Genomic DNA, 12,456 nt, shown 5'->3' with positions numbered 1-12,456 from the left:
TAAATCAAGCCTATTATATATAGTTCAGGGTGCTTTGCAAGTTATTCTTACTGTTCTTGTGTAGAGCACATGGGAGAGTAGAAGGATTTACAGAGGTCATTATAAAATGCCATTAGATCTCCATCATTAATTTTCCTCCATATGTGTGACGGTGGTACCTTCCATTAACTAAGTAGGTGGATGTGGTAGAATATATGTTTAAGGGTATCGAAGGTAAGAGGTCAGTAATCACAAGTTGTGGTTTGAAGGAACAGAGTATTATTTTGTTCTGCTCATTGTTAGCTCTTTCTTCAGTGGCAGCACACCCTGGGCTCAGGCTTTATTTTAAACATATAGGTAATCTCATTGAACTCAGAAGGCCTCTGGCTGGATTTTGCAAACTCTTCATTATACAAATACTGCCTTATACTAAGGGCTTTTGTGACCTGCAGCTGAGGTATGTGGGAGTTATTATACAAGGAACATTATATGTAAGGTAGCAAGGTGATATATGCAGCGTGGCACCCGGAAGCCTTCCTAGTCCTCAGGTCAGCATGTGCAGCAAGCTGCCTCCCAGCCAGGTGATGGGACATGATGTGTGCGCAGCAGCATGACCGGCTGTCCAGATATGGGGGCTGGCGTTCAAGCCAACTCCCCAGCCACTTTGGACATCCAAGGCTGCAGAACATCATGCAGAACATGCACCTGCCCCAGGAACCAGCTCTCGTCAAGGAGCTCCATCCTGAGCCCAGCACTCCAGCTACAGGTGTGACTGGATTCTCAAGTAAGCAGAACTAGCAAATTTGGATTGCCTGCAGTAGAAGTGCAGGATGGAAGTTGGAATTTCCCTCCAGCCAAGGATTACAGGACTTTGAAACCTGGTTTTGTTTGGAAAAAAATACACTTTTGAAATTCTCCATGAAGGAAAATTAAAAACAAAAAGTGTTTGAGGCTGGCCAAAATGTTTTGTTTAGCTCATGTAGTTCCTCTTTCATCCACTTGAATGGTTTGAATTTGACATTTCAAAATACCCCCTTTTAGTATATAAGGAAGAAGCCATTATTAATATCAAATTGGGAAGTGTTTCAAACTCAAAAAGCAAAGTGATTTCTTCCAAAAATGTCAAAACGTAGTGTTTTAATATTGTTAGAACTTTCTGTTTATTTTCTTTTTTTCAGAAGAGAATTTTGGCCAAATCAACCCAATTTTGCAAAATACCTTAATTTTGAAAGAACTGCATATTCTATTGAGATATGCAGTTCCATCAAAATTTCTGCAGTGATCTCTGATTTGAAAACTTCTAGGTCTCGCACGTCTTGCCAGAGGCATCATTCCTAGAGAAACTAAGCTTTTCTAAGATTTATTACTCAGCTGCGTTTTGCATTTAATTTCCTTTTCTTACAGTGTGTGCCTGCATATTCTTAACTGTGAAGGGTGCAGTCTGATTCTTATCTGTCTCATTCAATCGCTGTTGTGCCATTGTGCCAGAAAGAAAATTTGGAACTCCTGTCCTCTTGCTGTATTAATAACTTTTCTCCCCTTTAAAGTAGAAAATACACCAAATGCATAGTATTTATTGCTCTGTAATTTTCTGTCATTACTACCACACTCCCTGACATTCAGAATCTCTGCCTATTTGCGCTTGGTCTGAGTTACAAATAGCACAGTTAGATCATTGTCTGGCTTCTTTAATTGTCTATCTGTGAGTACTCAAGCATGTAAGCTTAAAATTCACTTTCTGCAAGCATTCATGTGTGTAAAACTCCCCTGTTTGAATGTTCATGGAAAGTGAATACAAAAGAGGCATAAGCATGGCCAAAATGAACTCATTTTAAAATCTGAGACAATACTCGTGGAAAACACTTCATAGTATTCATCCAGCTTCTTACCAGAAAACCACATTTCTCACATGTCTCTAAAGCAGCACTGAACCTGGCTGGTCCCGTTTCAAGCCCGGAGGTCTCGCAGCGCTGTTGTGCTGCACCGTTACCGCAGGTAGCTGAAACCAGCTGTGATCGACGCTGCATGTGAAATGTTGCTGTTCCAAAATTCTGTCCCCAGGACTGTGTCCCTGATAGTGCCAGGCTTGCGCCAAGTGTGGCCAAAGGCAACACCCTGGGCTGAGGCACTTGGGGATTCCTTCCTAGACATCTGTGCCACTTGCACAAGATGTTGTTTGCCCATTGGAGGCAACCGTGGGATGGCCCTGGAGATCTGACAGTGCCATTTACTCCTTACGTTCATCACAGAGCAGGAAAGCTCTAACCTACCTCGATTCTCACCAGCAACACTAGCTAGGTAATCAAACCTTGCGGCACCTTCATAACTCAAATGGTTTTTGTGAAAGGCAGTTTTGGCTCAAAATCAAGTAAGTATCTTTGCTTACTTGGTAATATATGCATATAGCAGTCAAGTCCTCCCGCCTGGCTCACTATTGACTAAAAAGAAGCATAAGAACATACGAAAAAATGTGCTATCTTAGGCTGATCTCATGCCCTACTTTTCTCAGTGGCTAGTATTTCACTTGAGAGCAATTCATTCTGTATTTCAAAGTGGAGTTGTCCCAGCTGGACGTTAGAGTCACACTGGAAGGCCCTTTGCCTTCATCAGATTTGAAATGTGACAAGTGGGGTCTGGTTGTTGCAGTGGCAGCAGTCCCGGAGGCTGCCAATCCCTGCTGGCCTCCTGTACAAGTGCTACAAGTGTCTGTGTACGTGGAGGGGTCTGTTCCTAGCTGCTTCCCTCCACCTTCACATGAGTGATGAAGGATTCCTCTGATGCTCAGCACTTTGGCTATGGCTGGTGGCTTGGGAAAAACTCCCTCCCGGCCTGCCATGCCTGTTCTGTAAATAAGAGATGGGCTTGTGGCATATCCTCATAAACGTCATGTTTCTGTTTTTTACACTTCGCAAGACAAGATGTTGTAGGAGATCCTTTTTTTTTAGATTCAGTCTTGCTGATGATCTCATAAGTTGAAAGATCTGCAGAACCTGAGCTTACAGGGCTACAACCACAGCTAGAGCTACATGGAATAAGGTTTTATTTTGTATTCTACCATTAATAGAGTGTTCCTTAGCCAAGGCTAAGATCCTGATGATGTTTAAGAAAGGAATTCTTTAGTCTTAACCTATGTACTTTGGTTAGGCTTTCAATCTGTGCAAGACTAGTTCCCAATTTTGCCAAGTATAGCTGCTCTCACTCAATGTGTAGCAATGATCTGCATGAAACTCCCTGCAGACTGAGTTCTGTTCATCCTAGCTCAGCGGATCGTTCATTCGCTGCCTAGGTGTTGTAGAGATCTTGATCTGCCAGACATGAATTTGCAAGAACCCATACGGAGGCCACTTCTAAAGATGTTTTTGGTTGTGACCATGAATCAAGTCCATTTTTCTGCCTGTGACAAGGCATCAGCAAGATGCACAAACCTTTCAAATGCACTTTGAGATCCTGGTGTTAAAAATACCTTATTTGGGCTACAGTCAAGAATTTGATGTTAATCTGCCGGAAAGTGATACGAGGGCCCAGCCCAGCACAGGGGGACAGCAGTGAATGTTCTGAGATAACATGAGTTGATTAGGGTATTTGCTACGCAAAATGATTATACACTGAGTACTTGTAAGCTTGCCAGGGGGAAAGAATTGAGTGTGTTAAATGAAACTCTGACTTACTTCAAAATCCTTTGCTGCTTTGGTCTCTCCAGATGCTGAGGTTAGTGGCATTCCCATTATTGTGTGGCATGCAAAGAGGAGAGGAGGGCTCTGAGGTATGTGTGGGTGAGGGTGAAGTGGTAAATGTGTGTGTGTGCAGGCCAATTACGTTGAATCTCAGAAAGGACTGCGTGAGATACAGTGAAATCATCCTGCATCTGGGTTGATTTGATATGAACAGGAGAATTCTTTGTGCTGTTTATGCTTGACAAAAAAGGCACATTTCTAACACTTCGTTGGATCACAGACAGTAAGAATAACCTTCACATGTTGCCCTTTTCTCTTTAAATTAGTATTGATGTCCTGTTCGTTCATGTTTGCCCAGTGCCTTATCTTGTTTTCTTCCTTGGTTACATTTAGCTGTGTGCTCCCTCTCTCTTCTTTTCTCTGCCTTCTCTGCTTCTCTCTTCTTGTTATGCTTCTTTATCTTGTCTTTTCTCTTTCTTCATTCCTATACTTTGTCTTCTCCCTGTCCTGCTTTCTGCTTTTTTTGTGTGATTATTTGGTAAGGAAAAGGGAATTTATAGCTCTCACTGGATTCTGTTACCAACTGTTCCACCCATCTGACCTCTCTGGATCTTACAGTCCATAACTGCGTGCCAGATTGTAATGTTACCATAGTATTTGGGAGTCCAGCAAGTATTGTGGCTTTCATTAGTTTTCAGTAATACCTCCCATGTAGCAGAACATAGCCAACGGTGAGAAACATAGAAGTACAAGTGCCTGTTATTTCATCATGAAAAGTGTAGAGAGCCAGTTTAGACCTGTGCTCCATGTGCATCTGAAAAAGAGGAGGCTTACACAAGATAGTAGATGAGCCTGGTGTAGGAGTGAACTGAATATTTTGTCCCTCAGCAACACAATGCAGCAGTTTCTTGGAGCTAACAAAAGCTCTTTTCATTTTTTCTTTGTTAAAGACAAGAAAAAAAGGCAGTATTTTAGAGTGTCAGACAACAAATAACTAGGAGCACTGAGGTGAAATTAAGATAAAGCAAATGGATTTCTCAGGTAGAGTACCAAGTGGAAGAGGTAGAAAATGCCCTGCTTTGGAACAAGCAAAGGTGCTAGAAGTAAAGAGTATGGGATGAGATAAACTGGTACCTTTTTTGTGTCTGGTTCAGCTGGACGCTTATACTGTGTTTATGTTTATTTCTCACAATTCACTGAATTATGTTCCTCCTCTTCAAGCGGATCCTGTCTGTTCTTCTGCTTAAGTGAATAATTAGATTTGCTGGACATATATGCTCTCCTGGCACAGGTCTCTCTTTCAAGACTGGTGCCAGTGGTAGCCGATGTTCCCTAACTTCTTTATCTCCTTCTTAGCTTGCTTCCTTTTTTTTTTTTTTTTTTTCTCCTTCCTTCAGGGCACCCTGATGTTGAGCAACCTTGTAAATCCAGTGTCAGAACATGGAGTCCCAACTCGGCAGTCAACCAGCACACAGTGCCCCCAGCCTGCCCTGAACCACAGGGCTGCTACCTGCAACTGGAGTTTCGATACCCCCTGACTCCAGAGTCCCTCACTATCTGGGTGACATTTGTTTCCCCTGACTGGGACTCCAGTGGAGCCGTGAATGACATCAAATTGCTCACCATCAGTGGGAAGAACATTTCTCTCGGGCCGCAGAATGTCTTCTGTGACATCCCATTGACCATAAAGCTGGATGCAGGACAAGTGGGAGAGGAGGTGTATGGTATCCAGATCTACACTCTGGATGAGCACCTGGAAATTGATGCTGCTATGCTGAGTTCCGTCCCCCACAGCACATTGTGTGCCGACTGCAAGCCCATCCAGTACAAAGTGGTTCGGGACCCTCCTTTCCAGAGCGGGTCCCCAGTTGTCATCTCAAACCTCAGCAGGAGATTCGTTGACACGTAAGTACTTTTTCAGAGAGATTAACAGACTTATTTAGAAAACGAAACAAAACAAAAGTTTTGTCTTCATCACATTAATGCCTAGCATTGCAATTGAACGTTGGGATTTTAAATTGGTTAAGATTTACCAAATATCACCAAGGGATGATATACGCATAGTTTCACTGTAGAAATGGGAAAGTCATACTCATGTGTAGTAGCCTGGGATTGCATGCATAATTCTTGGCATGGGTTTTCCTGGATAGTTGTATGGTCACATGAAAGCCAAGATTTCTATAACAACAGTGGTGTATAAATGTACTTCAGCTATTTGGATTTTCTGTTTTCATGTGTCACTAACACAAACTATTGGAGCAGAACTGTTCTTACATAGTAGACATATCAAATGTGATAGTTTGTTGTAGGGACTGAATTTCGTTCCGAGTGCAATTATACTCATCTCGTGAAAGAACATAGGATTTTTGAAGATAGCCCAACCTCAAAATATTTAATGATTTCATGGAGATCCATGACCTACCCATAGGTGTTCCACAGCTAGCAAGAAAAACATCCGTTGCGTAACATGATTCCCTGGAAATGATTCTCTCATCTGTAGGAATTAAATGAAACTCTTTCAAAAATGAACACCAGATTAAAGGACACCTGCTAAGAAAACTGCACTCTAATTTAGAAAAGATGATCTAATTAGTACAGCTAATATCAAGGAAGCATACATCATTATGTTCTTCTAAAGCATATTTAAATATAATAAAAATGATTAATTAACCATTCAGTAATCATAAGCTACCATCCTTTTCAAGGTTCAGTTTTACAGCTGAGAAGATGCAAATTATTCCTGAGGGTTTAAAAATTCAAGGTGACTAACAATAGTGAATAAAAGAAATGAAAACCAGGACTACCTCATTTTACTCATGTGCAGAAAGTTAAGCATGCGCTTAAGTGCATTCTTGAGTCATAGCCTTGTTCCAGCACTCACTGGCACTTCATGTAAGATGAATATTGGCATATTGGAAACATGGAAAATGGTGAATTTTCCCATGGTTTTGCTGTGAAAGCATCTTTGCCTGAAACCTGGCCCATTCTCATAGGAAAATGGGACTGGTTTTGTTTGAAATATTTGCATACCTTAGCACAAGTTCCCACAGAAACAGGCCCAGTTTTTGAGTTCATCACAAAATGTGAAAAGCAAAACGAAACGTGTATTCCGAGCATTGATCTCATGTCTTTCATTGTGATTTTTGGGTGACTTCTAGTTTATAGCCCTCTGAAGTGAAGAAAAAATTATGCTCTAATGCTTAAAACAGTAGCCAGGAATTAATGACAATTTTCCATTGTGGCGTTTGTGTAGGGTAACATTTCTATACCTGTCTGTACATCTCACCTAGTTATATAGCAACTAACAACCAGACATAAAATCTAGACTTTAAAAACAGAGAAGTTAGACTTTCTGGGATCTACCTGAGACGTGTAGACAGAAACAGGGGCTCTTGGAGGCTGGCACAGCCTTCCTAACAAACCTCTCCACGAGAGCTGGCCTCGGGGTGCTCGTGTCTTTCCAGTGTCTGTAGAGAGAATCCAGACAGGGAGTTTTAACCAGACGCCTGGCACTTGGAAAGCTAAAATGAAGTCTTTAGTCACTGGATAAGGAAATCAGATGCAGATTCTTAAGTACGTGTAATTGCTTTTGATGTAGGACATCAGCACATGTTTGAAATCTTTGAAAAAGGCAGGTGATTTTTTATCTTCACGCTCATATGTGCATAGCAGTGATTCAGATCTGTTGGCGACAAGGGCCCATGCACATTCATAGACTGCTGCTATATGTGCAGGCTGCTGTAGGACCATATGTTAAGACCCATTGCAAACTCATTGCATTGCCAGTGACCCTCTCTTCACTGGGGTTGTGTGGCAGGTGCAAAGGTAAGGCAAGTCTTAGCACCTTTTGCAAGGACTAGCCACAGTCCTTATATTGCCTAAGCAGGAAGGATGGGAAGATGCTTTAGGAAAGTCAGGGGCAGAGCAGCTGGGGTATGCTCCTGCATATATATAATGTTGAAGTAAATGCAGTCTTTCTCAACCTGTTCTCATCTGTCCGTTCATTTCATCCTGTACAGCTGGAATTCAGTATATCTATGCAACCAGACATAGCAGCCTCTTTTATCTTTCTCTGAGCCCCAAGCCAGTTACCCCTCCTTTATGCTTTTGCATGTTTTCCATATTAAATAAAATGACACCCACACATGTTCTATGGAAGGTTATTTTGAAGGCAGTTGCATATCTTTGCTCTTGCCTCCTCTGACCTTGATCTTCACTTTCTCTTTTTCTCCCAAAGAAAATATTTGCTTGCACTGTTATCTGTGAGCAAGATCCTTTCCCCAGGTGTGGTGACGCTGAAAGAAAAATTAATTTCTCCTACCTTCCTCCCGTCAAAGAGAGGTAACTTCTCTTTAAGCTGAGAGCCTTTAATAGATAGCCCTTGCCTAGTCAGCACAGGGTGCTTCAGAGTAGAGAGGAAATAACTAGAAGAGTGGAAACTTTTTATTAAGCCATGCAAGATAATGCCAGACCTGTCTGTCCTCAAGCTGAGTTTGAATCTCAGCTCTTGGCTCGAGCTGAAGCTAACATTCATTTTTAAGTGACAAGACCTTATCCTTGGACCCTACTGAAACAAGGCAAGATTCACTCACTTCCACCAAGTGTGATTAGCCAGAACTGTTGGCATCTGTGTTACAGAATGAGATTCAGTGCCTAGGAACAGAGCAGAACGCTAAATAAATCAATGGGAAGGAAAAAGGTCAGGCCAGATGCAGTATGGAACTGCTGAGTCTTCACACCGCAGGGAGTGATAAGGAAGGAGCCTCGTCTGCAAATCTCAAAGTCTCAGCTCACAGCCTAACCCAAAATTCGGGTTGTGTTCATGTGTAGAGGGTCTCACTTTGGCTATTCTCTAGGAAAAAAAAAAAAGTATAAAACACATGTTAGATGGTCATAATGGTGACCATGGTAATTGTTTTGTCGTTACTATAATATTTGTACTATCATGTAGTTGAAATTGGAAAGTAACCAGTGATCTTGAAGGTGTTCTTAGCAAGTGTTAATTTTTTAAGATCTCATTGAGGAGCCTAAGGCAGCAAGCTTTCCTGAAGATGTCACAGGTCCGGGGCTGGGTATGTGCATGTCTCGTGAGTCACCATTTCTTGCAGTAGGGCAGTCTGGGGTGAGTTATCCCCGTTCCCATGTGCTTCTCTTAGTATCTGTTTTGCTAGCAGAGAACAGCTGGGTGTACTGGCAAGATCTATACTCACCCCTCTGGCAGGCCATGTTGAGAGATGCAAAGGTTCATTTTGGAAAGCTGTGAGAATTATTTGAAATGTTTTTGAGAACATGGAAATTTTTCCACCATTTCTGCTACAGTCTTTGTAGAAAACTGAAAACGTCATAGATGGTGATGGATTTGGTGTTTTTTGTGGCATTAGCCTGTTGACTATTTCAAGACAAAGGCTTGACTGAAATAGCTTTAGAAAGAATCCTAGCCTAAAGGCCTGGTATTAGTTTTAGTTTTGCAGAGATTAGCATCATTCAGAAGCAAGTATGCTCTTTCAGAACATATTTTGCTTAGCTATTGCTATACTGACTAGTGCATTAATACCTAAGGGACACCTAGAGATGCTACATTTATACTTCAGAGAAAAAAAATAAAAGAAGAAAGAAAGTAAAAGGTGACACTGGGACAAATCTGCATTTTCTTATGTAGTACATATGTTTTGCTTCTCAGCTTTAGCTATTTCCCACCTACATTCTAGCACTGCATCTCTTCTGTCACTTAGTAATAATTAGAAAAGACTGCCCATCATCTGTGTACAGTTATTCTTTAAGCAAATACAGTATTCTCAAATATTTTGTTATTCTGAGGGGTTCCGTACAGCGTTAAACTCAGAAACTCTGTCATTTATTGTATTTTAACTTGGCACTAGAGACAGTGGGATCCAGATCTCACTAGAGCTTCTAGAAGTGATTATAGAACTGCTAAAAAGTTGTCATCATCAGGAGATATTTGATGACATTGTTCATGGATCCATAGCATTTCATGTTTTTCTTCCTAAATGGTTGTTTATTTCCAAATTTGTGGTATTGATGCACTTGCTATTTGTTTCTGGTATCCAGTCAGAAACTTGTAAAATAAGTGGCTTGTCAGAAACCCCAGATTATGCATAGTTTGTGTAGATGGAAAGCAGTTCTTTGAATGTGTGTGAAACAGTTGGCAAATTTATTACATATCGGAGCAAGTGAAGAGACTGGAAAAATCAGCAGTGACTACTCATGACAAGCTAGAATTCACTACAGACAGTTGTCAGTTATTGAGGATATACTATTTAATCTATTAGCTCAATAGGAAGAGGATATTTGACTTATATGACATAGGTCCTACTGAAGAGAGGTCTAAAAAGTATGAATATCACAATAATGACATGTAAACTTAAGTCACTATTGAATGCAACATTAAAATTTCATGGCTACATCTGTCCTTGTTATGGCATTCCTTCCTTCACATTCATCTTGAAGATCTATTTCTCTGTTTTCTGAAGTTCTACCAGGCAGAGGAATGTATGATCTAAAGCAGCTGAAATGAATTGCCAGATCCATCTGTCATGAAGATAATTAACACCATATTTCTACCCAAACAAGATACAGATCGCTAAGTGGATGTTCTCCCGACACAAAAAGCTAAAGCCCATATTATCATCATCTTCTACCCACCCCTCCTCCACAGTTACCATGCCAAGTCTCTCTTGATATGCCAGGAATATTGGGGAGTATCTAAGATAGGACTGAAATGTTAAGAAAGCACTTCGCACACCCATATTTATCTACAAAAGCTGTAAAGTTGTCCGTGTGATATCAGCATGCTACACATCTGGGTTCCCGACAGGCTTTAGAACTGTATATAGCATTCCAGATGTCCTTGTGCAATGGTGTGAATACTCACCCATTAGTCCTGGAAATGCCTTTCCTTGATGCATGAAAGAACCTTAAATGCCTTTTTTGGCTATATCCAATTGGCAATTCATAGTAGTTTTGAATAAATAAACCCAACTGCTGCTTCCCCTCTCTCTTACAGTGAAGAGCTTCCAGCTTACTCAGAATTTCTTGATCTTGTAATTACATAATATAGTCTTATATTAACATGCAGCCCTGTGCCACGTGCTCTGGGTGACCCTGCGTGTGCAGGGGTTGGACTAGATGATCCCTACAGGTCCCTTCCAACCTTAAGGATTCTATGACTCTATGTGCACCATTTCTAGACATCCTCTCCCGAAGATCAGTTATGGCTACATTCTGACACCATTCCTCTCTGTACTGAGTTACTCTGTCTATCAATTCTGTGTTGTCTGCAGATACTTCTGACTTTTGGATCCAGGTCTTCAACAAACATTTCATTCCTGCAAGTAATTAACCTTGAAGTGATAGCTGAAAGAAATTTCCATTTCAATTGAATTTCTCTTTCAGCCATCCTATTGTAGCTTTTAGAAGTAAGTGCAAAATAGTGTCATCTCTTGTTGATTCCCTAAGTATTTGGTGTCTGCTATCACATCTAGCAGTATCCGAGACCTGCCATTATTAAAAGCATTTGTTCTCCCAGTCTGTATCTAGGAAGTTTCTTTTCCATAATTACACAGTTCTCCATAGTGCTTCTCTCTTGTAATATTAAAGAGATCCCTATCTCTATCCATATGAAAGTTTACAGCACATCTCCAGTGGAAACACTTTTAGAAAGCTTCAGTGTGAACTCATTCACTTTTATTCATGCTCTTTTTCATTTCTTTACAGAAACTCTATCATTTATGTGGCCTACTGCATGGCCAAAGTTATATTCAGCTTTCCCAGTAAGCAAACGCCCTCCTATCCCTGTGTTCATCCAGTTTCTCTTGCCTCTATGATATCCAATTTCAGGTGAGGTACTTGCAATTCTAGTTCTTTCCTAGTTTTTCACCCGAGCACTTGCATTAAGGAATAAGCATTTCAGTTGTTCCTCTCTGACCTTACCCAGATTCCTAGCTGGATTAGCAGCAGTCCATTTGCTGTATGTAGAGCTTGCCTGATTTTTATTCTCACTTCTAGGAGTACCAGCTTTTCCTTGGGCTTCCTTTATATACCCATCTGTATCTTGGTTAAGAGTTTTGAGTGCAGCAGCTGCAGCATTGCTGTCTCCTTCCTCATGCAGCCACTATTGATTGCCCTGTTTTCACTTAATGAATCTGGCCATTTCCCAAGAAGAAAAATAGGAAAGTATAGGCCTCTTGCCCACCCCACACCTTCTCTTCCAGCCACAGGAAATTGGTCCTAGGCCCATGAGGCAGTGAGAACAGACGCAAAGGGCTGAGAAAAGGCAACTCCTCCTCCGACAGTGTCCGCGCTGCCGGTGCCCCAGGGAAGTTCCTTCCTCTGCCCAAACAACGTGGTCTCCCCTCTGACTTGCACAGCGTGGTGTTCGGAGCTGGGACTGGGCAGGGAAGCAGCAGAGATGACTAATTTGGCTCGCAGGTGCCAGATGGGAATATGTACCCCTGCTCGTACACACTGCACGCACCAAAATGCCCAAAACTCCTTCTGCTCCATCTTCTGTTCTCTTCTGTTTTGCTGTCTGCGTGTTTCCCTCACGTATGTATGTTGTGCTGCTAAATAGCGAGGTAGCGGTTATTATTTATAGCTGCCAGTAACATGCAGGGCACTTTGCAGAAGAAAAACACCAGGTCCTTCCTTTCAGAGAGCTTACAATTAAATGTTAGAGGCTAGCAGTGCCGCTGCTCCTCGCGATTATACATCTCCATTTGGCTGATGTGACTTGACAGCTGGAAGCCACATTCTGATGACTTGCTTTCCGTCTTGCTTTCTTCAT

The 12,456-nt window shown here is 41.6% G+C and overlaps 1 protein-coding gene across 1 annotated transcript in view; it reads left to right on the top strand.

Moving 5' to 3' along the window:
- PAPPA (pappalysin 1) overlaps positions 1-12,456 on the top strand; it is a 177,856-nt gene that overhangs the window by 69,023 nt on the left and 96,377 nt on the right. Inside the window, exon 7 of the mRNA XM_010212768.2 lies at positions 5,051-5,558. Coding sequence (XP_010211070.1) covers positions 5,051-5,558 — 508 coding nt within the window. The remainder of the gene's footprint in view (positions 1-5,050; positions 5,559-12,456) is intronic.

Source organism: Tinamus guttatus, unplaced genomic scaffold, assembly GCF_059628265.1.
Source record: "Tinamus guttatus ecotype Peru unplaced genomic scaffold, ASM5962826v1 Tinamus_guttatus_pri_ptg000297l, whole genome shotgun sequence".
Classification (NCBI taxonomy): domain Eukaryota; kingdom Metazoa; phylum Chordata; class Aves; order Tinamiformes; family Tinamidae; genus Tinamus; species Tinamus guttatus.
This window is presented reverse-complemented; position numbering and strand designations above follow the sequence as displayed.